The sequence below is a fragment of the Protopterus annectens genome, chromosome 12.part0 (genome assembly GCF_019279795.1).
Source record: "Protopterus annectens isolate FY-2018-M chromosome 12.part0, PAN1.0, whole genome shotgun sequence".
In the NCBI taxonomy this organism is placed as follows: Eukaryota; Metazoa; Chordata; order Ceratodontiformes; family Protopteridae; genus Protopterus; species Protopterus annectens.
The window spans coordinates 995,083,765-995,109,742 of record NC_056746.1 but is presented as its reverse complement, the minus strand read 5'-3'; the positions used below and the strand labels follow the sequence as shown (position 1 = coordinate 995,109,742).

Here is a 25,978-nt window from a genome sequence, read left to right as displayed (position 1 = left end):
CCCTCTTTCTCTATGTAGTATTATACATATATAATAAATAGGCACACGCATGTACATACACACACATACATTACTTCAAAAATATTTATTTAGACTGTTGAGAAAACGTGCAATATGTTTGCAAATAAAATTTGTTCTGTATAGGACGACCATAGTATACTAAAAATGAAAAAATAATCACTTATGGATAGTTCCATCTTTTCTAATGGCCATTTTATCCTAAGGTCACAACAATAGGAACATTTCCTTTCAAGCAGAGGTTGCAAACAAGGAACCAGTTCTGGATGTGATGCCAGCCTGTCACAGGGTATGCACAGTTTCATATGCACAGCAGTTACATTTTTCAGGAAATTCTCATGCCTATGAGGGAAATAGAAGTCCTGATGAAAGCCCACAGACAAACAGACAGGAAAACATAAAAATTCCTTACAGAAGGCTTAACTGTGAACTTAATCAAAGAACAAGAGATGTGAGGCAGCAATGTCACTGTGAACAACTGGGATGCCCTATATGTAAGTCTGCATACCTATTTTATTTATTTTCAATTTAACTGTGGTAGATCATTGATTCCATTGAATCTATTTCAGTCTCAATCTAGGGTAAACATAACAGATATATGACATTGTACATAGAGTGAACGACAAAATGCAATGTACATGTGAAGATATGTGAAGGCTGCCAGCCTAGCTAGATAGAATTTTGTACATAATTCTATGTCTTTGTAAATATTAATAAAAGCCATAGGCTTGTTCTCTTAAATGTGAGAAGACTGTATTGGATGTTGAACTGCAAAAATGTAACAACAGTGCACTCTGCTGAAAGAAAGATGGTAAGTCAAGCATTTTAAGACTGTTTTGATCAAAGGGCTCGGAGCCGTGGTGTCTGAACCAGCAGATTCTTTCTGTTGTTTTGAGACCAGAGTTAATTGCTAGATGTTACATATGTACTGTATTTAATTGCTGTAGTTTCCTGACCAGGTGCAAGCTTACTAAGAAATATAAATGTAGAGTTTCTGTTAGCCCGGGAAAGAGAATTGTTAAGAATGATGTAATATAAAATGAGTCATGCAGCATGTTATTATCAATTTAAATGACTTTCTCAGAGACAGAGAGATAGAGCATTTTGGATTTTGTCTAAACCTGATAACAACTCACCAGTACTCTGCTTTTGCTCTCCATGTAAGTTTGTTTAGAACTGTGCTTGCTCTTAGGAAAAGATAGAAAATAATAAGTTTAGTCTAGCTGTTTTCTATGTTTATGTCAGAACTATTCTACTGTATTATTTTAAGCATTTTCCTGTGATCTCTGAACTCTTGACTAGCACTGTGTAGTAAGAAGTATTGTCTTGGGTTTTATTATTTATTATTAAATATTTTTTAACCTTTCAACTGTGGCTGTTTTGTGTAAAGATAATTTAAGCTCTGGAGAACATTGCATGTATATAGTGATACTGTACATAGCCACTCCAAATAAGCCTTGCTGCTCAGTCACACTTACCATTTGGATAATAATATTGCACAGTAATAATTGGACACCCCTTGGTAAGGGCCTTATTAGTACCTGATAGTTGGTGGTGGTGATTACTACCTTATAGCCTGGCAGGAAGGGGCATAGCTGGAGAACCTGTGCCAACCTTCCTCATGAGTGTCTGTGTGTTTGTATATAACTCATATCTTAGAGTGTGTGTGTGTGTGTGTGTGTGTGTGTGTGTGTGTGTGTGTGTGTGTGTGTCTGTGTGTGTGTCAGCTACATGGGCAGGGACATGAAGCACTGGTTGGACAGAGAGGGTGCTGGAGGTTTTAGCTTGACCACTAGGCTGAGATCTGCACCCTATAGCTGTGCCAGTGGGGAGTCTTATTGGGGATCTGGAGAGAAAGGGAGAAATCAGCCCCAGACTGTGATCTCTGTGTGCTCTTAAGGGAAATTATACTTTACTGTGTGTGTATATTTGTTATCCTTCCCAATGTGGACGCCCCTCACTGGTGTTAGTGGTGAGGATTGAGGCTCCTTGATTACTGGGCCAATGCACGGGTGTCACATATTAATTGTTTGGCAGTGGTGGGATATCCACACCACATATTAATTGGTTGGCAATTGGCTTGTAGTGGTATGGATAGTGAATTCCTGTAGCTTGTGTACAGTGATCAGTGAAGGTGTTTTTGTACTGTAAATCAGCCACGCAGTGAATATTCAGAGTTCATATCACAATTGTTTTATTTCTATTGTTAGCTTAGTTAGTCAGAGAGAGCAGGCAAGCATGTCAGCAGAGGAGTATGGCAAGCTGTCAAGGATGTGCCAGGCTTAGAGACTGGTGCATGGAAACCTAAGGCAGACATGATTGCAGCTTTGCTCACAGCTGCATCAGAAAACAGCAATCAGGAGGGTGATCAGACCTGCCTAGAAGCTGAGGAGAAGGAAAGGCAGAAGCAGCACGAAAAGGAGATGCTGACTGTTCACCAGTGTCATGGAGGTAATGGGGAAAGGAGTAACCGGATCCCAGAAGCACAAAAGGTCAGTAAATTTCATCCGCAGTTTACAGAGGGAGATAATTTTGATAGTTTCATTCATATGCTTGAGGGGTATGTAAACAGTATGATGTTGATCAAAGGCGTTGGGTACGGTTCCTGACCCCCTTAATCCATGGTAAAGCTATAACTGTGTTGTCTAAAATTTCTGATCATGAATTGTTTGATTATATTGTTGTTAAGAATTGTCTGTTAGAATTTTTTAAGCTAAAACCTGAAACTTATAGGAAAACGTTTTGTGAGCATAGACACAAGGCAGACGAAAGTGGGTGTGAATATGTTGCTGAACTGATCACTTATTTTCATAGGTGGGTGAGTGGATGTCAGGTCACCATGTTTGAAGGGCTGGCAGACCTTTTGTTGAGGGAACAAGCCCTTAGCACTTTGCCTGAGGGCATGAGGATCTGGTTAGCTGATAGACAATGTGCTACTTCAGATGAGTTGGGGAAGAAGGGAGACATATATCTAGCAAGCAGGGCATCCCTGCACAGGAAAGGGACCCCCGGAGTGCTGCTCATGGGTTTAAAGGAACCCATGATGGGCAGCCCAGACTGCTCCAACAGTATCTGCCAGTAGCAGGAGAAGCCACTAGTCTAGGTACATGTCCAGGAACTAGAGTAAAATGTTTTGAATGCAACCAGTGGGGCCATGTGGCATACAGATGTCCATGGAGGCAAGGTGGGGAACAAAAGGTGAGAGATCCAGTAAGTGGGAAGGACAAAATGCCAACAGTAGGTTGTCTTGAGATAACAGGCATACCAAACTACCATCCTGCAAATGTCCCGATAGGGAATGATTTTGACAAAGCAGTACCATGTGTTTGTGCAGTTACACACAGTCAGGCTTGTAGACAAGCATGTGGGTCTGGTAGCCTGGGGGTGACCCAGACAGACCACCTACTTGCAGCCAGGAATGGTGAGGTGGTTACTTCAGGGAGAGAACTACTCTCTAGCAGTGAGACTGAAGGTGAGCCACAGCTGCTTATGGGTGCTGATGTTCCCTTGGACAAAGTGACTGCAAAGGTAGAGGTGAGTAGTGGTATCCAAGCTGACAGCGAGGCACTGCTGTCAGAGGATGCCAGACATCCTGTGGAAGGGGAGCTGGGAAGGATTACAAAGAGAAGAGTTGAGACAGGCTCAGCTCTCAGACCCTACATCGCCAGGCCTGAGGCAGGTAGCTAGTGAGGCACCTGATTCTCAAGGGAAGGGGGGATCTGTATACTGGGACAAAGGGTTACTGTATAGAGAGAGAGAGACCCCTGAGGAATGGCTAGAAGGTGAGAGGCTAGAGCAGTTGTTAGTGCCTAGAGCCTACCACCTGGCGCTTCTAGCCATAGCCCATGATATTCCCTTTGCTGGTCATATGGGCATAAAACGTACAAAGAGATGTATTATGCAGAACTTCTATTGGCCTGGAATTTCCAGGGATGTAACAGGGTACTGTAGGACCTGTGAGCAGTGCCAAAAGGTAGGCAAGGCAGGAGACAAGGTGAGAGCTTCTTTGATGCCTTTGCCTGTGACTGAAGAGCCATTTCAGCGGGTAGCTATGGATATTGTGGGGCCTCTGTGCACCCCAAGTTCCACAGGGAGAAAGTATATCCTAGTGGTAGTAGATTATGCTACAAGATACACTGAGGCAGTGGCTTTGTCTTCCACTGAGGCAGAAAAGGTGGCAAACACTTTGTTAGAGATTTTCCACAGGGTAGGTTTCCCAAAAGAAATACTGACTGACAGAGGTGCCAATTTCATGTCAGACCTGCTGGCTTGTCTCTGGAAGTACTGTGGGGTGAAGCAGCTGAAGACCACCCCCTACCATCCCCTGACTAATGGCCTGATTGAGAGGTTAAACTCTACAATCAAGTCCATGCTACCACCATTTGCTGACCAGTTTAAGAGGGAGTGAGACAAATATTTGCCCCATCTGTTGTTTGCTTACAGAGAGGTTTCCAGGAATCCACAGGTTTTTCACCCCTTGAGTTGCTGCATGGGCATAGGGTGTGGGGACCTCTAGATTTAATTTGAGATGAGTGGGAAGGTGAGTGTGAACCTCACAAGGAGTCTGTTGTGGCATGTGTATTACCTCAGGACAAGACTCAGGGCACTGATGGGCTTGGCCCAGGAGAACCTGGCAGAAGCCCAACAACAGAAAAAGGTATGGTATGATAGGAATGCTTGAGCTACAGAGAATGCTGTAGGGCAGCAGGTGATGGTTCTCATTCCTGTCAGACACAACAAGCTGCAAGCAGCTTGGGAGGGACCCTACAAGGTGGTAAGAAAGGTAGGTGATGTTAACTACATGGTGGAACTGCTAGGCAGGAGGCATGAGCACAAATTGTACCATGTTAACATGATGAAACCTTACCATGATAGGGAGTCCCTTGTGCTGAGTATTTGCAGTGGATTGCAGGAGGAGTCTGAGGTAGATCGGATGACTGATCACCTCAGTGAGGCTCGGATTGACATCTCAGTGGAAGGGGTAGCAATGTCCCAGCAGCTATCTCCTACCCTGGTTCATGAAATCCAAGCAGTGTTACAGGAGTTTAGGGACATGTTCACTGGGAAACCAGGGTGCACCCATCTGGTGCAGTACCAGGTGGATACAGGACCCCAAAGACCTATTTGGCTGGCCCCTTAAAGGGTGCCTAAGAGTGTCAAACAGACTCTGAGGGAGGAGATACAGGAGATGTTGGAACTAGGGGTAATTCAAGGATCCAACAGTCCTTGGGCCTCCCCAGTGATGCTGGTGCCAAAGAAGGATGTCAGCACTAGGTTCTGTATGGACTACAGGAAATTAAATAGTTACACAGAGTCAGATGCTCACCCCATGCCTAGGACAGATGAGGCCCTAGAGCATATGGGTGGGGCTAAGTATCTTACCACCATTGATCTTACCAAGGATTACTGGCAGGTGCCCTTGACTCCCAGTGCTAGAGAGAAGTCAACCTTTGTGACTCCTTTTGGCTTGTATGGGTTCACAAAGATGCCCTTTGGGTTGAAAAATGCCCCAGCAACTTTCCAAAGGCTGGTAGATCATATCCTAGCAGGAGCAGGAGGGTTTGCCCTTGCTTACCTAGATGATATTGCCATCTACAGCCATTCCTGGCAAGAGCACCTTCAACATGTGAGGGTGGTGCTGGGCAGACTACAGAGGGCAGGGTTGACCATCAAGCCAGCAAATTTTAGGTGGGTTAGGCAGAGGTCTCCTACTTGGGACATAGAGTGGAGAGTGGTAAGATCAGGCCAGAACCTGCCAAAGTGGAAGCCATTCAGGCATGGCCTGCACCTGTTACCAAAAAGGAGGTGAGGGCATTCTTAGGGACAGCAGGGTACTACAGAAAGTTCGTCCCCAGTTATAGTGCCATAGCTGCTCCCTTCACAGACCTGACAAGGAAGAACAGTCCAGATACAGTAGTGTGGACCACAGCATGTGAACAGGCATTCCAGAAGCTTAAAGAAGCCTTGGGAGGACCCCATGTGTTAGCCAGTCCAGATTACAGCAAAGAATTTGTTGTGCAGGTGGATGCTTTGACCCATGGGGTTGGGGCTGTACTTAGCCAAATTTCTTCAGAGGGAGAAGAGCACCCAGTGGTGTATAGGTTCATAGGTGTGTACTAGGCTAATGGCCCTTGGACCATTACAAGCCTAGCCATAGGATTACCCTGGCATAGTGCCACCCGACCTTAGTTCCCAGTGCCTCTGTCAAGTAGAGCCAATGGAGTTATCCCCGGGGTGAATTTTCTGTTTTCCATCCACACATCCACTTATCTCAGTCGTAGGCTCCAACCCAGGGAGGAATGCTATGCAGCTGAAGAAAAGGAATGTCTAGCCATAGTGTGAGCACTGCAGAAACTTCACCTTATCTGTTCAGATGAAAATTCACTGTAGTGACAGATCACAATCTCCCAACATGGTTAAACAGAGCCAGCCATCAAAATGCCAAGTTGCTAAGATGGAGCTTAAGATTGGAAGCATATGATATGTCAGTGCAGCACCGCAGTGGGAGTAGCAATGCCAATGCAGATGGGCTCTCAAGACAGGGAATGGGGTAAGGCATATTCAGATAGACCTAACCTTCTCAAGCAATGTTTCTCAAGGGACACTTGAAAAACTAGCTTGAATTCTCGGGGGGGGGGGGGGTTTGAAGATATGTGAAGGCTGCCAGCCTAGTTAGATAGAATTTTGTAGATAATTCTGTCTTTGTAAATATTAATAAAAGTCATAGGCTTGTTCTCTTAAAAGTGAGAAGACTGTATTGGATGTTGAACTGCAAAAATGTAACAACAGTGCATTCTGCTATAAGAAAGCTGATAAGTCAAGCATTTTATGATTGTTTTGATCTCAGGGCTCGGAGCCATGGTGTTTGAACTAGCAGATTCTTTCTATTGTTTTGAGACCAGCGTTAATTGCTAGATTTTACATATATACTGTCTTTAATTACTGTAGTTACCTGACCAGATGCAAGCTTACTAAGAAATGTAAATGCAGAGTTTCTGTTAGCCTGGGAAACCAGAGAATTGTTAACAATGATGTAATCTAAAATGAGTCAGCAGCATGTATTATCAATTTAAAGGACTTTCTCAGAGACAGAGAGAAAGCATTTTGGATTTTGTCTAAAGCTGACAACAACTCACCAGTACTCTGCTTTTGCTCTATATGTAAGTTTATTTAGAACTGTGAGTGCTCTTAGGAAAAGATAGAAAATAGTAAGTTTAGTCTAGCTGTTTTCTATGTTTATGTCAGAACTATTCTACTGTATTATTTTAAGCATTTTCCTGTGATCTCTGAACTCTTGACTAGCACCGTGTAGTAAGAAGTACTGTCTTGTGTTTTATTATTTATTATTAAATATTTTTAAACCTTTCAACTGTGGCTGTTTTGTGTAGAGATAATTTAAGCTCTAGAGTACATTGCATGTATATAATGATACTCTACAAAGCCACTCCAAATAAGCCTTGCTATAAGGTCACACTTACTATTTGGATAATAATATTGCACGGTAATAATTGGACACCCTTTGGTAAGGGTCTTATTAGTAGCTGATATTAGTGGTTGGTGGTGGTGATTACTACTTTATAGCCTGGCAGGAAGGGACATAGCTGGAGAACCTGTGCCAGCCTTCCACAGGAGTGTCTGTGTGTTTGTATATAGCTCATGTCTTAGAGTGTGTGTGTGTGTGTGTGTGTGTGTATGTGTGTGTGTGTGTGTGTGTGTGTGTGTGTGTGTGTGTGTGTGTGTGTGTGTGTCAGCTACTTGGGCACAGACACGAAGCACTGGCTGGACAGAGAGGGTGCTGGAGGTTTTAGCTTGACCACTAGGCTGAGATCTGCACCCTATAGGTGTGCCAGTGGGGAGTCTTATTGGGGATCTGGAGAGAAAGGGAGAAACCAGCCCCAGACTGACTGTGATCTCTGTGTGCTCTTAAGGGAAACTGTACTTTACTGTGTGTGTATTTGTTATCCTTCCCAATGTGGACACCCCTCACTGGTGTTAGTGGTGAGGTTTGAGGCTCCTTGATTACTGGGCCAGTGCACGGGCGTCACAGTACACATGTGCGATACACAAAGTGAATGTCATAGTTGGCTTGAGGGTATAATGGCACTAGTTAAATGGCATTACATTGTGTACATGTATTATATACAGATTTGAAATCAGAGATGTCATGCTGAAAGAATCACAATCAAAAGCAGTGTCAGAACAAGGTATGTACAGGGAAAGAAGGGTATGGAGAGGTTAAGTTAATATGATCAGAGAGATAGCAGTTGCATTTCCCTAGAATTTTAAAATGTGGTTTTATTTCTGATCAGAAAATGGAGTAACAGAAATTATCTTTAAGAAAAGAAGGGAGAGATTCCCAAAGTTTAGGATCAAGGACTGAGAAAGCATGGTTTGTGAAGTGAAGCCAGATTTGGGAGGTTTGCAGGAGATGACATGAGTGGTTGAGATGTCTAAGATTGTATGTTGGTGCATCTCTAGATAATTTGGAGGCTAGTGGGAGGAAGGTATCATTCTTAATTAGTTGAAAGGTAAGTAGAAAGTATGCACATTGTTTCACAGGTAGTCAGTTTTTTTTCAGTGGTGTTCATTTTTTGGGGAGAGAGGGATGAATCTGCAAATGGTATTTTTTCAGTGGTGTTCCTTTCTTGGGGAGAGAGGGATGAATCTGCAAATGGTATTTGAGATGGACTGAGTAGAGGATAATTTTTTTAGCGGCTGCAGCAATTTAAGGGAGACAATGTACTAGTTGAACCATTACAATACCTTTACCTATGTCATTTCTACATGGTCTGGAGAGAAAAGGGGTGATCTTAGTCTAGAATGGGAAAGAGTTATTGAGTTATTGTGTGTGTGTGTGTGTGTGTGTGTGTGTGTGTGTGTGTGTGTGTGTGTGTGTGTGTGTGTGTGTGTGTGTGTAGTCCAGGTAAAGATGATAACTTACAAAGGAGTCTAACCAAATCCCTAAGTATTTGAATGAAGTGACATTTTCAATAGTGTTGGTATGATGATTGAGGGAATGTATAGGCCTGGAGAGAGAAATGTGCTTTTGCCTAGTGCCAATAAGCATTGTTTTATAAGAGAAATTTAACAGTAATTTTTCATCAATGACCTGTTGAATAACAGAATGAAAATCTGCCTGGAGTATGAGTTCCAGAGGAGAGAGAAAGTGGTTGGGCTGGAATATGATCACATCATCAGCAGTGTAAAGTGGGAGAAAAAGATGGGGTAAGTCTAAAGGAAGGTTGTTAATAAAGGCAGAAAAGAGATGTGCCAGAACAGATCCTTGGGGACATATTTTTGTACAGGGACTGATGTAGATGTTGATGAATTGAAATTCACTGAGAAGTGGCAGTTAGAGAGGTAGTTTTGAACCAGAGCAGAATCATCACTATTGTAAGGCTGGCTAGTCAGTTTGAGAGTCAATGCAAATTTTTCAAAAGGCCTGAAGTCTGATTTCTGTGATAACAGAAAATGCTGCAGGAGAACTGAGTGATCAACAAGATCAAAGGCTCTGGTGAGGTCAATAAAATGGCTCCACTTATTAGGCCTTTGGCCACTCAAAGAATAATGGTGTTCTTGAGTGTCCAGATAGTTGTGGATGTACCGTGACCAGACAAAAAAAACATGCTGCTTTTGAGATAGAAGGGAGTATTTGTTGATGTATTGAGTAACTGCAAGTAAAGTATTTTTCCCAGAATCTTTCTTACAGTAGGGAGAATAGAAAAGGGCCAAAAGTCTGAAGGATGGGAGGAATTGTGTTTTTTGGGGAGAGGATTTGCAATGACATTTTTCCAGATATTAAGCATAATATTAAGTGTAATGCACAGGTTGCAGATGTATTTCAGTGGGGTCATGGTGTTGTCTCTATTGTGATAAGTAAACAATGGGTGAAGGTTGTCCGCACCAAGGGGTTATAAAGTTTAATCTGTTCATGAAGAGGGTGGATGTCCTTGGATGTGATAGCTCTGAAGTAAAACAAAGGGATGTACGGAGGGAAGGTAAGAGAGAGAGAGAGATGCAGTTTGGAATTCGAATGGGAAGGTTGCTGAAATAAGCAATGAAATTCAGAGGCAGAAAGTTGAGTAGATGTCAAATCCATGGCAGTTAGGCTCTTCCATCCTGTAAGATAGTAAGATGGTTGACCTCTTTCCAGAAGTTTTTAGGTGATTTTTATTAGTAAGGTTTGGTATTTTATCAGGTAACTTTTATGATAGCATGTAGCTTGCTTGGCAAGGTTGTGTAGCTGAATATAGCTCTGTTCATAGTAGTAGGAAGTGCTTTCCAAGAAAGCCACACCTTCTCTTTGAGTTGTAGAAGAGCTTTAAGCTCATAGGTTAATCAGGTGTATTTTGTCTTTAGTGTAATGGGAAGCAGGAGTTTTGCAGGTCAGTCAGTGTAGGGGTAAGTAGTTCTGCATCAGTGTTAGGGTCAGCTGAATTCAGAAATGGTGACCAGTCAGTTTAAGAAGAGGGTGAATTAAAGTCTGTTAATGTTATTCTGTGATTTATTACAGCAACATATGAGCTTTGAGGATACATTTACATATCAATTATGGATATGAAAACTAATAGGGCAGTGGTCACTAAAAATGGGGATGTATGGAGATGTTTGACATAAGAGAAGGATTGTTAGTGAACATGAGATATAGGAGGGAGTAGCAAGACATGCTGAGGTTGGGTCTAGAAGGCTGCAATATGAGCTGGGAGAGGTTGAAATTATACCTTATAATAAATTTTGATTTAAATTTATCAAATTATACCTAATTCCTGAATTACTGTGAAACTAATGTGCAGGTAAACAAGTCAAAATCTGGATAACCATTTGATATTCAAAGGGAGCTGGGAGTTGGCATAATAGTTGAGGAGTTTTCCTCACAGATACTAAGTCAGGGTTTGATTCTCACCTTTGAGAAAAATTGACTAGGCTTAAAATAACCCACAAGGGCAACTAGCCAGTACCTATGAACTTGCTATTGTTAAGTCCCAGGAAACTGAATCAGTGAAAATATGGACTTGTGTACACTAAGCCCAAAACGGTAATTTCTCAGAATATTACCTTTTTCTGAGGCACATTGATCTAAGCATTGGTATATACAAGTTAAAGAGATGTGGGGGGCTTGCCCCCCCCCCCACACACACACACACTGGGTGGTGTGGGGTGGGTTGATTCACTGCAAAAAAAAAACAAAAAAAAATTTAACAGAGAACAGTGCTGGTCAGTATTCATTGTTTTATATTTTCGTAGCTATTTTGTTCATGATTATGGGGCTTGTATTTATGAGTCTTGAAATTACAACTGGGAGCCCATGATCTGTACTATTTTTACTGAAAGTAACCGTGATTGATGACCAGCAAAATGTTTTGATGGCAGAGAAGAGAAAGCTTAATCCTGGAATTTCCTAGTATAACAATTGTCTAGTTTTGGTTTTTCTAACTAAGAGACACAGTCTCCAGTTCCCACCATCTTCAGGCACCGTCTACCCTCAAACCTGCCTCCATTTCTTAGCTGATCCAGTTCTGGCTTCTGGCCTCTGGGAAACTGGTTATAAACTACAGCACAACCAACTACTCCTAATCATATGGTAAGCAATTCCATAAAACACAAAAGTGGAGAGCAAACATGCCCTTCAGTACTGACTGTAGGACATTTTCTTTTTATTATGACCCTTGTACTCTTGTCTTTTATGTTCTGTCAGTAATTTGGATACATTTCAGAGATGTTTTTATAAGGTTATTGTTTAAGACATGCACAATTCTGACATTTCATCCCATGGATTGCCAGTGGTTGTTTTGCTACTTGTCACATGTTGTAGTAGTGGGACACTTCAGTTCTGAAAGGAATCACCAGGGATTGAGGATAGTGGTCTATGCCCCAAGTGATATGCTTAGCAGTCTCCATCAAATGTAGCAGTAGTGCATGGCTTCTGCCTGAGTCACCAGTATGTAGAGATTCATATTCCTATCACAACTTGTGTGTATAGTTTGTCATTCCCCTTTAATGTCTCAGTAAGTTATTCCTGTTGATGGAGAGTCATATTTTTTGTGTTTTTGTTCTCTTAATCGATGATGTAATGCATGTAATTTTGTCAATACCAGAATGAACATACGTACCATTTATTTACAGAAGCAGCACTATAGATTTTGATCTGAGGGTGGACAAAACATCTTTACAATCACCACCCCCACCCCCGGGACACAGTTGCACAATCTACCCATTTTCTTACCTACATGATATATTGCAGATTTTGGCAGACCTTTTCTCTAAGACTTCACAATCCCCATAACAACTGCTATGTAGTTATTTATGCTTTTTTTGACTGCTCACTTTTTGATGTCTGCCTTACCAACAACATTTTCTAGACCATCCACTTCTGTCTAACATTTTTCCATATATTGCCGTGTGTGTGTGTGTGTGTGTGTGTGTGTGTGTGTGTGTGTGTGTGTGTGTGTGTGTGTGTGTGTGTGTGTGTAATGCCTTACTAAGGGATGGCAGTTTCATTAATTTGCAAAGACTCAAACCCTGTACCTTAGTTACAGGAGACAAGAGCCTGAATCCTCTACACCAACTGCCAGAGCACCACACCTCTCAACATCTAAGTGCAAGAAGTCAGGACAAAGCTAAAAAATGGGGGGGGGGGGGCAAATGTCCAAAATTGGGGCAATTTTTTAATTGATTTTTTATCATATATTCTCTGATGCATATGAAGCCTGAAATGCAAATGTATAACATTATTTCATGATTGTAATCTTCTGTGATTTGCCAGGGATTTGCCAAAAAGTCATACATTTTATGAGAAACAGACCCAAAACATGAGGCACAAATCTGAACATTCTGCAAAAATCTAGACTGTTGAATGGTATGGAGAGCACTCAACATGCATTTTCAAAGAATTGTGAGCTTCAGTGCATTTTCAAGGAATTGTGAACTTCAAGGGAAGAGAAGATTTTTGCTGCTCATGCTGAATCTGTTTTCAATGTGCAGCTGTTTTGTTTAGCAAATGGTCATCACTGTTTGTGCTATAGATTTTGAAAGCAGTGTTTAGTAGCACAACAGGTAGCATACTTGCTTTTGATGCAGAATGCAATGGGTTCTACTCTCACACCATGTAGATGAATTGCTGATACTGTGTTGTACCTTAAAGGGGGATGGGGGTCCTGTAGTCCTGAGGTTGTCAATGAAATGCCTGGTAACTATAAACCTGTTGTCGATTTGCCAGCCATTCCCTATTGCAATATTACCAGCTTACCAATTTTTTTTAATGTAACATAGGCAATTTATTCTTCAAGGGCAGCAGGCAATGAATTTGTAGATGAAACAGTGAAATATAAAGTTGTTTGCTAGCAGCAACTTGTTCATTAGTTATAGATCTCTTTAATGTGGAATTATTCAAATTACTTTTACTTCTGCAGAGATTGTGCATATTGACTGATATCAAATGGCTTTTTATGGTTGAAATGTTCTGAAATGAGCAGTTTTGTCATTATTAACGTATACATTTTGTTGCATTGCTTACTAGAAAAATGTACAAAACTACAAATTTAAAACATGTTCTATCAAATGGTGCTGTATTATACAAGGAGTTTAATTTAATACAATCAGGAAGGTGAATCAAAGAACACATGCATGTCTGCATGGTCCTAAAAATATGTGCATGGTTTGAAAATAGCCCACAGGTAAACTTTATCCACCACTGGCCAGATGCATTTTATTTGAATGTGGGTTTCAATGCCATTTCAAAGACTGTGAGTTTAAAGGGCAGAGAAGTTTACTGTTAATGCTAAGTCTGTTTTCATTGTCAGACTATTGTTTTGTTTAGCAAATGCCTATCAGTGTTTGTGCTATAAAAATTGCAATAATTGCTTTAAATTAAATCTAAATGTCTGCAATCATCGTAGAAGTAAAGAAGAAATGAATATGTGCACTGACTAGTTTGAACAGTGCTTATGGTAACTGGGGAGAAATAGCCAAGTAATGGGACACTGTAATGGCTGCGGTTGGGGTGAGTGTGTGTGTGTGTGTGTGTGTGTGTGTGTGTGTGTGTGTGTGTGTGTGTGTGTGTGTATGTAGGGGGGCCCCTGATCCATTACCCTGCAGAGGGTCACATTTGACCAAGATTCGGCTCTGCCACCACCCTCTCCCACACACACACAAACATATATATTCTCTCACACACACACACACACACACACACACACACACACACACACACACACACACACACACACACACACACACACACACACACACACACACACACACACACACACACACACACACACACACACACACACACACACAGAGGTTCTTTATTTGTTTTAACATATTTTTAGTTACACACATTATCTCTGCTTCAAGTATCAAAGAAACAGAGTTCTGCATGAATATTTCTCTCTGTAGTTCCTCTGCTCACCAGGATTCCATTCTGTGTTTCATCCATCCCTACAGTATTGCTTCCTGTAGAGTATGGAATGGATAAGGCTTCCTGATTATTCTTGAAGGAGCCCATATTTAGCCTGTGTGACTGTGCTTCTGAAAGGTAGGAGTCGATGCTGATGGGAAAGACAGATATGCAATAACATCATCATACAGCATCAGTTCCAAACATAGTCTAAAACATCCAACACTGCTTGCCTCTCATATAGCTGTCAGGGATTGCCATTTTTGTGCAGCAAATTCCTTAATATGGGTTTGAAGGTTGTCTTACAGATTTACACAACCCCGAATCAGATCTACACACAATGTCTGCTATATACAAATTTCAATAAGTATCCAACTGCAGACTATAATGTAAAAGTGTAATTATGTAAATCCAACCAATGACATTGAGCAGCTTTGTCTTACTGGAAGCCTGTAAAGTGACTGCGCTGGTGGCATGCAGGAGAAATCACTGATTATGGTCCTAGTGACCTCAGTTTGGTGAGCAGATCAGGTGTTTTGGCAGTGCAGGCAGGGAGAATGGATGTGCCGATGGGAAGGTTGCACTCTCTGGCACATCGCCATGCCTGTTCCTTGGTGGAGGTTGGGAACATGATGGGAGTATTGTCTACAAGGGCACAGGGTTTTAGTTGAGTCACACACAGACGTGAATGGTGCAAGCATGCATGAGGGAGTAGGGTTAGGACCAAAACCCTGAAAGGATTCCACATGATCTCTATGATGTTCCACAGGTGTCTTAATCTCCTCAATGGTCCTGAAACTGGGTCAGAGTTAGTCAATGAATGGTAATGAAAGCTCACCAGACCCAGTGACCAAGGAGAGGCCCTGGGAGTAGCTGGTGGTCAGAAGCGAGGAAGCAAAAAAATAACTTTTATCAGTGCTGCTATTCTAATTTCACATGTTCGGATTTCAGATGCAATGAGAAGAAAACGTGTGCTTTCCTCTTTTGGTTCAGGAATGTGCTACACTGCTTATGAAACACTATGGTAACTTCACACATTATAAAACGAAAGCAGTAGAATAAAAATTTTAGTCCACTGATCTGATGCATTTCATTAATATATACTCAGGTGTTAAAAGCTGGTTGTCAGTTTTTATAGTATCTTAACAAACGTTGGCAGCAAAGTCCACACCTCCCACTTGTCTCCCAAATCAAGAATATCTGCATTCATTGAACACTGGTGTTGACCCTGCAGAGTCTGTTAGTTTATATCAATGTTTAATGTGGGTATGTAACCACTATATGAATTAACCCAACACACCTGGTTCTTTTCCAGATATCCTCACCAGTATCAGTCATAACCGGTGACATTAGAGGAAAGAAAATCGCTAACATCACAGATGTTTGTGAGTCTATGAAACAGCAGCTGCTTGTGCTGGTTGAGTGGGCCAAATACATCCCTGCATTCTGTGAGCTTCCCCTTGATGATCAGGTGGGTATTGTACATCTGTGTTGAGCACCTGCAAAACAAGCTGCTTAACTCCTTCACACTATTACAGACAAAAATGACAGCTAATGAGACTTAAGTGAATTTACTTAAACTCTATGTACCGCTCAATGATTTTGCAGATCTGTAAATTTTTTAACATTACTACTACTAGGAAAAATTGCAAAATGCAAGCAGTCAGTTTTAGGAGTATGTTAAGTGCACATGCAGGTAGTAATGGAAAATGAGGTGGAAAGGAAGCAGGCAACAAAATAATAGAACCTGTAGTCAGAAGTCTAGCAATCTACCATAACAACTAGTGCCTACACTGTACGCATGACTCCTTGTGGTCAGAGTTCTGGCATGCCATAGTTTTACTCAAAATGGGTAATGCTCAGCCCTGATTTACATAAACTCAGACATGCTACTAAAATAAATGAGTGACAAGTAATTTAGAACTGACAGGGTATTGGGAGCCAAATTAAATTATGTTCCCAGCTCTCATATTTATATATAATGTTATATATAATGAGCTACAATGGAATAGCAACTGTTTGTGTCTAACAGTGTAAGATGACTGCCTGCAATAGAAAATGCAGGGAAATTAAAATCATTTTAATCTGCACTTTAGTTCATATATAATTTAAAGTCATACTTTAATTCATTTAGTCTCACTCTTCCTTTTACTCCATTTTTCAGAAGTTGTATACTTTAAATACAATTTCATTTTAATGTCAAAACAACCATGTTTATTTTCTGAAATGTTAGATATGTATGTGACTGGTGCAACATGTAAAAGTCCTGTGGGAGATTTGTATGTATAGGTAATAACCATCATTAGTATTAAAACGTTCAGCTACATGAAAAAAGAGTATGTGCTATTTTCAGTAGGTTTGTGATTTAACTATATTTGGATTCCACCAATAGATTTGCTAGTAAAGAAAATACCTTGTATGCTGACTGCTCAATATGTACCTTCTATAACAATGTCCGCCTGCCTCCCACCCCCACCCCTTATCAGAGACGTATATCAGAAATTTTTTTTAATCCCATTGTACTTTGATAGTATGAACGAGTGAGGACAGGAATTACCCTGGAGTGAAAATGGAAGCCATATTGTCAGTCTAGGTCTTAGTACCACCAGAATCTAACAACCCTTTGGTTTTCAACACAATATTCTGTTAATTCTGTCAGACTGCTTTTCATACACAGCTTTGCAAGAAAAGTGAACAAAGTAACAGCAGATGAAAACATGTATCAGAGCTATTTGCAAAGTCCCACTCATTACGACTGTAAGGCTTGTCATGATTATTTGCTGCAAACATCTTTTATATTTGTTGACAGCTCGATACAATTTCATGAACTCAGCAGCTATTGACATACACAGCTCTCAACTCTTCCTGATTTTGCAAAGTGTCTGACATGTTTCCTCATTTTTATCTTGCTCCTTGTAAAAGTTTTGATTTTCAGGTAAATCACATCATACATTACACATTAAGTCTTCTTTTGTTCATAAAATGTATGCCGATGCAAAACATGTTGCCCTGGTAACGTTTTAAAGGAATTAGAATAATATTTAAAAATTGCTCCAGATTCTGAGCCTTTGTACCACATTATTTTTCACTTTGTCCCCAATTCTTGAGCAAATAAGTTGAGAGCTGATTCCACTGTATATCTCCTTTGCCATGATTCTTCTTGCCAGATTCTTTCTGGTACACAGATACATGGTAAGTACCTAAAGGTAGAAACAAGACAGCTGTCACACACATCCACACACACACACACACACACACACACACACACACACACACACACACACGCACATCCCATAATAAGGGAGGAGGGGAGCCCTAAGGACAATGTTATATATACAGCTGCAAGTGAAGGCTCAGTCATTTCAAAACATTTGACAAAAGGCTGCTTGCAAAAGCCAGGAGACCATATGATAATGATGACTTTAAACATCTGTGTAGTTTGTGGACTACCAGTAATGGAGGATGCATAAAAACACCAAATTTCACTTGCTATCATTGATGCTAGTAGTAAAACTGTCATCTGGGCATCTGAATCACCTTAGACAATAATTTTAAATATAACCCTAAAGTGAAAAATCTATTCATGCAGAGTGGAGCAAAACTCTATTGTGGCAAGAATCCCACCCCCCCCCCCCCACTAAGCAGCTAAGCTGTCCACAGAAGGCTGGTCTACCAGAGATAATCATCAGTATGGCCAAGGCGAGTGCTAGTGTCGATACAGGGATAGAGTTATCAAATCCCCTGTTAAAGCAGATATGATCCAAGTTAAACTCTACTGATTCAGAATTGGACAATTTTGTGGCACAGATTGAAAAGGAATTTGAAGAAGTAGACCAAGTACACACTGAACACTCTAATTCGATCTTCAGTTTGCAACAGGATTTCAAGCTGCATAATTCCACATCACAGGTAATCATGTGAGACTGGACGAGATCAACATGAAAAGACATGAATGTAGCAGATCTTGAGGATAGATCCCACTGGAAGAATGTGAGGATTTCTGGTATCCCAAGAAAGAAAGAGGGAAGAGCTCCATGGAGTTTATTCAGTACCTGTTGAAGGAGTAGAGTGATCTTCCAAGTCAAGAACTAAGTACTGAGAGGGCACTTTTTATCTTTTATAACCTTGGATGACAGTTAATAATGAACCACAGAGGCAAATAATAGTCCATTTCCCACTTTTTCCCTTAAAAAGAAAAGGAATAGTGAAACTCTGGCAGCCTGGAAAAAATTGTATTGTAGGGAAGTCAAGGTCTATGTGGAACTCGGATTATACTGCTGACACCAAGAGAAAAAGGAATAAATTCATCTCCACAGTGCAGCTTTGCCAATCTAAGAAAATGAAGTTTAGGTTACTGTATCCAACTCTATTTAAAGTATTTTACTTCACCAGAGCCAAAACATCAATAGGTTCTGCAGAAGCTCAAAATTCACTGAGGAGGATGATGATGTCTCGGAGTAGAGAGCAAGAACCTCAAAGAGCAGTTTGGAAAGGCTCATGACAAGTAGAGAACTCTGAGGGGATGCCGAATACAATGGCACCTTTCCCACTGCTTAAACAGAAGTTGGCAAGGAAACAGTAGGTGAATTAAGTTAGACATAAAAATAAGAAATAAGGTTTGCTTCGGGATATTGAAAGAATGTCTTGGCAAATGAAAGGATAAGGGACCTGAGACTATGTATACACATAATGTGCAAATAAAAAGGGATATGTCACAGCAATGGTGGAACCACCACATGGACAAAATAAAGCTTATATTTCATTTTTTGCTTTCAGCATTGTAAGCCTGGGAGTGAGGAGATAAGTTGCCAGGAATGCAGAAGCTTTAACAAAGCTACTGGACAGTGGGCATTTCCTACAGACACACAGTACTCCCTGATCTTTACAATTATGGGGATTAGTATACCTTTGGAGTGAACTTGATTTAGAATGTATATAGTGGATAAAGTTTTTATCATTAATGCTCCATGTGTTAAAAATATTGTATATGTTTCTACTTTTTTTTTCCAAAGTCAGTGTTAGAAATCAAGGCAGGTCAAAAGCTGTAAGGCAATGAAAGGGGGGGGTGAGTAACACTGTGGAGGATGATATAATAATATCATAATATGTGTTAGACAAGAAAGTGAAACAATGGGATAGCAACATAAGACCAAGGCACAGGTACAAGGTGAACGGTAAAACCCATTAACTATGAAAGCAGTCTTGTGGGAAGTAAATGGGTTGGGTAACCCAGTAAAAGGGAGAAGGTAATATAGTAGTCATGGAAAATGTCTCCACAAATTTGTGTTGATGATAATGACAGATATTTTGCCACAAAGGGGTTCTGAGACACAAGACTAATTATTATTGCTTGTTTTATGTACCACTAGAATCTTCCGTGGCAGACTTTTAAAGTTTGGTATACTAAACTTTTAGCTTTTCAGGATTCATTTTGCCTTACTTACCAAATTGGTGGGGATGAGAATATTTGGGAAGCAAATAATTTGAGTAGGAGATATGCATACTATTCATTTGTTAACATGCATTCCCATATTGATAGGTTTTATATAACTTTTATATAACCAAGGAGCACTCCTATATAATTACTTATAAAGAAGTCCTTCCCATTGCCCTTTCTAAAAGAGTATGAAATGGGAAATCTCTTTGCAGGAGGAGATAAAGGAAGAGGAATGGTCCCACTATTTAAGCCTATAAGCTTTCCTGAAACAACCAGCATGCACCTCTGAACCTCCTTCTCATATGTTAAGATGTTGCATATGTGGATTAAGACACTCGCACCATGTGCAGTGGTAAGAAGTGCAGCCAACACTGTATTGTCACTGTTTTTCTTGGAGGCTTCTTAAGGGAAACCCCTTTCAAAAGCCTTTTGACATGAGAAGGCCTTGAAAGAGGAGGATCCATGGTCAGACATGCTGAAATGACCAATAAATGAACCTTGATGGAGGAGTAATAAAACCCATAGGAAAGTAACTCACACAAATATTGTAAAACCAGAGAACAACTAACCCTGAATGGGTGCTGGCTATGTTGTTGTTGGCACCTATTAGAAAAATATTTCCGTTTGCTAATGCAAATTATGCCTCCATTAGTACCTGTTGCACGTCCACAGTAAACAGGACCCTAAAGGAAATTAAGGCTCTGTCATCCAGGCAGTCAGTTGAAGTTGACTGGGGTGGGGTGTATCAAACACAACTGATCTTGTGTGAGTAAATCAGGTCTATGAGGAAGGTTGTAGTAACTGTCCCTGGCTATTTCTAAGACAATGGAGAATCACTGCTCCCTGGCCCAGAAAGGGAGTCACCAGAATGATCTAAGGGGATTCCTTCTGAATCTTCAGAAGTACTCTAGTTTTTAGTTTAAAATGTGTAAAAAGCATATAGAAACATTCCTATCAAAGAAAAAGAAAAGTCTTCTGTCTTCCAGGCCTTCTTGCATGGAATCCTGGAGCAGAATCTTGCCAGCTGATTAGTTAGAGAGAAGTTAAATGGGTCTGCTAAAGGAACTCCCCACAAACAGATCAAATCTTGGAAGATCCCCTGATCTAGTTTGCAAACATCAGGGTCTGCCCTGTCCTGCTTAGCTTGTCTGCCATACAGTATTGATCTGAAGGAGTGAAGGATGCCTGTAGAGTGAGACTGTGATGTGGAGTTATATCCCAAGCTAACATGACTAGTCTGCAAAGAGGGAATGACTTGGTTCCCCCCGCTTGAAGATGTACCACATGACTGAAGTCCTGAGGACCAAAGATGATTCTAAATGTTGATTGCCTTGATTGGGGCAAGCATCCCTATTATATTTATGTGCTTGTGTCTGTCCCAGGTGTCCCCACATACCTTGCACTCATTCCTCCTGAAACTACTCCCCAAGTAAAGTCTGAGGTGTATGACTGACTGCTTTGGAAAAGGAAGGGATAAGGGAAACTTAAGACAAACCCCAAAACAGGGGGCTAAAAATACAAGGGATGTTGATGCTGGGACCAAAAGGACTTCAAGTACCATTGTATCTTTCTCATGTGGAGTCATGCCAGGGTTATCATGAGAAACATATATGACATGAGACCCCAAATCCTGAAATATTCCCTTGCAGTGAGCAAAGTTTGAATGGAAAACCTTAAAAATAGATCTAGATATATCTTCTTGTAGAAAAAGAATTCTTTGCACTCAGGTGTCCACCTGGCATCCCAGGAGCACAATCCTGTGTGAAGAAATCAAAAAGGACCTTTGAATATTTTTTTTGGAATCTGAGGAGGAGTAGATTACATGATTAGTTTTCTGTTTCTTTTTTTCAGACAAAATGGGGTAAGGGTATTATTCATGGCAGCAGCAGCAGCTTCCCCAGGGATGAGCACAAAACCCTGACAAAACAGGGAAACCTTCCCCATTCTCTTTCCCAAGACCAACAAGAATGGCTGTACCCCAGTCCATAGTGGTTGTAGGTGCTACACCAGAGGGATCCAGGTAAAAGATGGGTGGTCTGAGGTTCAACAAATGGCTACAGCAGAGTCACCCACCTGCAGCTGAAGCAAATTGCTAGCCTGCTGTGGTGGCAAAGGCTGTCTGCTTAAGTTTTTCTTATTGTTGCCGGAAGAAGGACTAACCATGGGACAGACAGTTTGTTCCATGCTTAAGCCAAAAAAATGCCTCTTTCCATATGAAAATAAGTAGCAAAATCCAGTAAAATTGTGAGCATTTTAGTCACTTTTTTTCATACAAAACACAGTAAAAAGCACTTTAAAACTTTTGTCAGCTGCATAAAGTAAAATAAACACAATTTCTACATATAATTTTTTTTTAAATACTTTAACAACTTTTTAAGTAACGGGGAAAAAATGCTCTTGTTTAAAAAGTGCAATATAGTCTCATGACAGTTTGTTAAAACACAAATTCCTAGCTTTAAAATAGCTTTCCTAAAAAAAGAAAATAAATAATAAACAAAAATAATTGAATGGGCATTTTTCTCCAAAGGGAACACATCTGCCCAGCAAATGAACAGCACAAGTCAAACGTCAATTTTCAAAAGCCTCACAGGACCATACTCTTCAGCAGCAGTAGAGATCCGAAGGACTAAGTACCCAAACTTCTCTTTTAGTCAGCTCAGCTCAAGCTACATGACAATTAGGGTGCAGGAAAGGTGCTCTAAAGCTTTATAAGTCAGCTGGCTTACATCTTTGGCTGGATATAACCCATATAGCTAAGGCTACTGCTTCTTCTTCTTGTCTTTCGGCTGTTCCCATTAGGGGTCACCACAGCGGATCATCTGTTTCCATTTCTTCCTGTCCTCTGCATATTGCTCTGTCACACCAACCACCTACATGTCTTCTCTCACCACGTCCATAAACCTTATCTTAGGCCTTCCTCTTTTCCTCTTACCTGGCAGCTCCATCCTTAGAATCCTTTTCCCAATATACCCATCATTCCTCCTCAGCACATGTCCAAACCAATGCAATCTCGCCTCTCTGGCTTTGTCTCCAAACCGTCCAACCTGAGCTGACCCTCTAATGTTCTGATTCCTAATCCTGTCCATCCTTGTCACACCCAGTGCAAATCTTAACATCTTTAACTCAGCCACTTCCAGCTCTGACTCCTGCCTTTTTGTCAATGCCACCATCTCCAACCCATACAACATAGCTGGTCTCACTACCCTCTTATAGACCTTCCCTTTCACACTTACTGGTACCAGTCAGTCACAAATCACTCCTGACACTCTTCTCCACCCATTCCACCCTGCCTGTACTCTCTTCTTCACCTCTCTTCCACACTCACCATTACTCTGAACTACTGATCCCAAGTATTTAAACTCATCCACCTTCGCCACATCTACTCCCTGCATCCTCACCATTCTTCTATCCTCCCTCTGATTCACACACACATATTCTGTCTTAGTCCTGCTGACCTTCATTCCTCTCCTCTCTAGAGCATATCTCCACCTCTCCAGGGTCTCCTCAACGTGGTCCACACTCTCACTACAGATCACAATGTCATCTGCAAATGTCATAGTCCATGGGGCCTCCTGTCTGATCTCATCTGTCAACCTGTCCATCACCATTGCAAATAAGAAAGGGCTCAGAGCTGATCCTTGATGTAATCCCACCTCCACCTTAAACAGATCTGTTACTCCCACTGCAGACTTCACCACTGTCACTACCCTCATCATACTTCTCTGCCACTCCTGACGTCCTCATACAATACTACAACTCCTCTCTAGGCACCCTATCATATGCTTTCTCCAAGTCCACAAAGACACAATGCAACTCCTTCTGACCTTCCCTTTATTTCTCCATCAACAGTCTCAGAGCAAACATCGCATCTGTAGTGCTCCTTCCCGGCATGAAACCATATTGCTGATCGCTAATCATCAACTTCCTTCTTAACCTAGCTTCCACTACTCTTTCCCATAACTTCAAGCTGTGACTGATCAGTTTTATCCCTCTGTAGTTACTACAACTCTGCACATCACCCTTATTCTTAAAAATATGTACCAAAACACTTTTTCTCCACTCCTCAGACATCCTCTAACTTTCCAAGATTTCATTAAACAATCTGGTTAAGAACTCCACTGCCATTTCTCCTAAGAACCGCCATGCTTCCACTGGTATGTCGTCTGGACCAACAGCCTTTCTATTCTTTCCATTCTTCATCCTCGTCATAGCTAAGGCTACTGCAGCAGTGTTCAGTATAATGAACATCTGAGACACTGTGACTGTAAACTAGAATTTCAGTTGTCCAATTGCTGTATGAAATTAGTTATCCATCTTCTTAAGATCACATTAACACATTGTTGTTATAATTTATTGATCAGTGTTTTGTGTATGCTCCTATCAAAAGTTAAAGATAAGTGTGTATAGATTACAGCAAAGGAGAAGCTTTTCATTTACAGCTGTTATAATGTTATTATAGAACACAATTTTACAGGTAGTTATAGAGTTGTTTTCAATGTAAACATGCAGATGTATAGTTCCAAATCCCAATCTTTCGATTTCTGGCAGCAATTTGTCCAAAACAAACTTCTCTATTATTTTCCACAACAGGAAAGTAGACTTATGGGTCTGTAAAAATCCATGTTTGTCGTATTCCACTTTCCCAAAAAGATGGGTTTTACTAGTGCATTTCCTGAGGACACCCCCCCCCCATACATAAATGGCCTGGTAAATAACAGATGAAATGGTACTTCAAGTTCACGTCAAAGTGTTCTGTCTCCTCCCTGTGCTTTGTTTGGATCTAGTTTGCATAGTACTCTTCAACTAGACCTAATTTAATTTCAGTATCTGAAGGTACCTGGATCTGACTATCACAAATTATCTCCCCTTTCATGCATCCAAACTATTTTGCATAAGATTTTTAAGTATATCTACAATCTGTTATGTTTTAGAATAAATTATAGAAGCTATTCACAGTTTATTAATTTGCATCCATCTCTTTACTCCTACCACATCACATCTATAAAATGGTTTCCTATTATGCTCAATATCTTTGTATGAATTTTCTTCAGATTTTCCTAATTTTGACTTACACTTTACTTAATTGGTCTGTTCAGTTTATTTCAGTTTTCAAAGTTATTAAATTTATAGCCTGACTTAATTTCCACATATTATATTTTTATTTCTCATCTCAATTAGTTGTCTTGTTCTTCTGGAACTATATCCTCCTGATTTTGTGTCCCTAGATCCTGATGTTATTTATTTATTTATTTATTTATTTATTTTCAGCATTCAAACATCTTCACTTTCAAAACTTGTCAAATTCCTTCTTCTGTCTTTCCACTGAATGCAGCACAGCAGTTAGCTTTACATGGTGACTGTTTTGCTTCTGTATAGTCTGCTATTAATCTTCTGTGGATTGGTTTAGATTTATCTGGCAGAATTATCTAACAGTAGTATAATCTATGTAATGCTATGATCACTGTATATCAAATCAGGTAAAACTTTACATGAAGAAACAATCAAGTCCTTAGGAACACAAACAATATTGAGATGTAGCAAGTGTAGACAAGATAAATTGGGAATATTACCTGCTGCAAATTCCAGGATGGGCACCCATCAAAGCTGTATCCAAAATGTATAATATTAGAACCATCCTCTGCTATGCAAACAGGAGGAAGCTTTGGATTGGGAGTAGTGTAATGGTAAAGGTATTTACTTCACAGACACAAGGTACAGGCTTTAATTCTCACCTTTGAAAGGGAAATTGTGCTAGGCTTAAAATGGCCCGCAAGGGCAGCTAGCCTAGTACTTATCTATGAACCTATGAACCTGTAAAAGAAATTAAAGGCATAGCAGGTAAGAGGTTCATGAATGAATGGGAACTGAAGCTAGGAAAATGGATTCCCTTAGGGAAATACTTAGAAATATATGCAGCATTATGTGATGCAACTACATTAATGAAATTCCACATATGTGAGTGGGAATGTGTGCATAACTTTCATTATATTCCCTCTCAACTGAAGAATATGTTTCTGAGATCACATAGAGATTGTTGGAGATGACAGAATGGCATACAGGGGTCTTGGACAAATAGATTTTGAGACTGTCCAAAATTAGCAAAAGTAAAAACATTCTTGAGTGGA

The 25,978-nt window shown here is 40.6% G+C and overlaps 1 protein-coding gene across 2 annotated transcripts in view; it reads left to right on the top strand.

Annotated features, from left to right (window-relative positions):
- HNF4A (hepatocyte nuclear factor 4 alpha) overlaps positions 1 to 25,978 on the top strand; it is a 217,765-nt gene that overhangs the window by 115,185 nt on the left and 76,602 nt on the right. For both annotated transcript variants that reach the window (XM_044090021.1, XM_044090020.1), the window contains exon 5: positions 15,732 to 15,887. In XM_044090021.1, the coding sequence (XP_043945956.1) occupies positions 15,732 to 15,887 (156 nt within the window). The remainder of the gene's footprint in view (positions 1 to 15,731; positions 15,888 to 25,978) is intronic.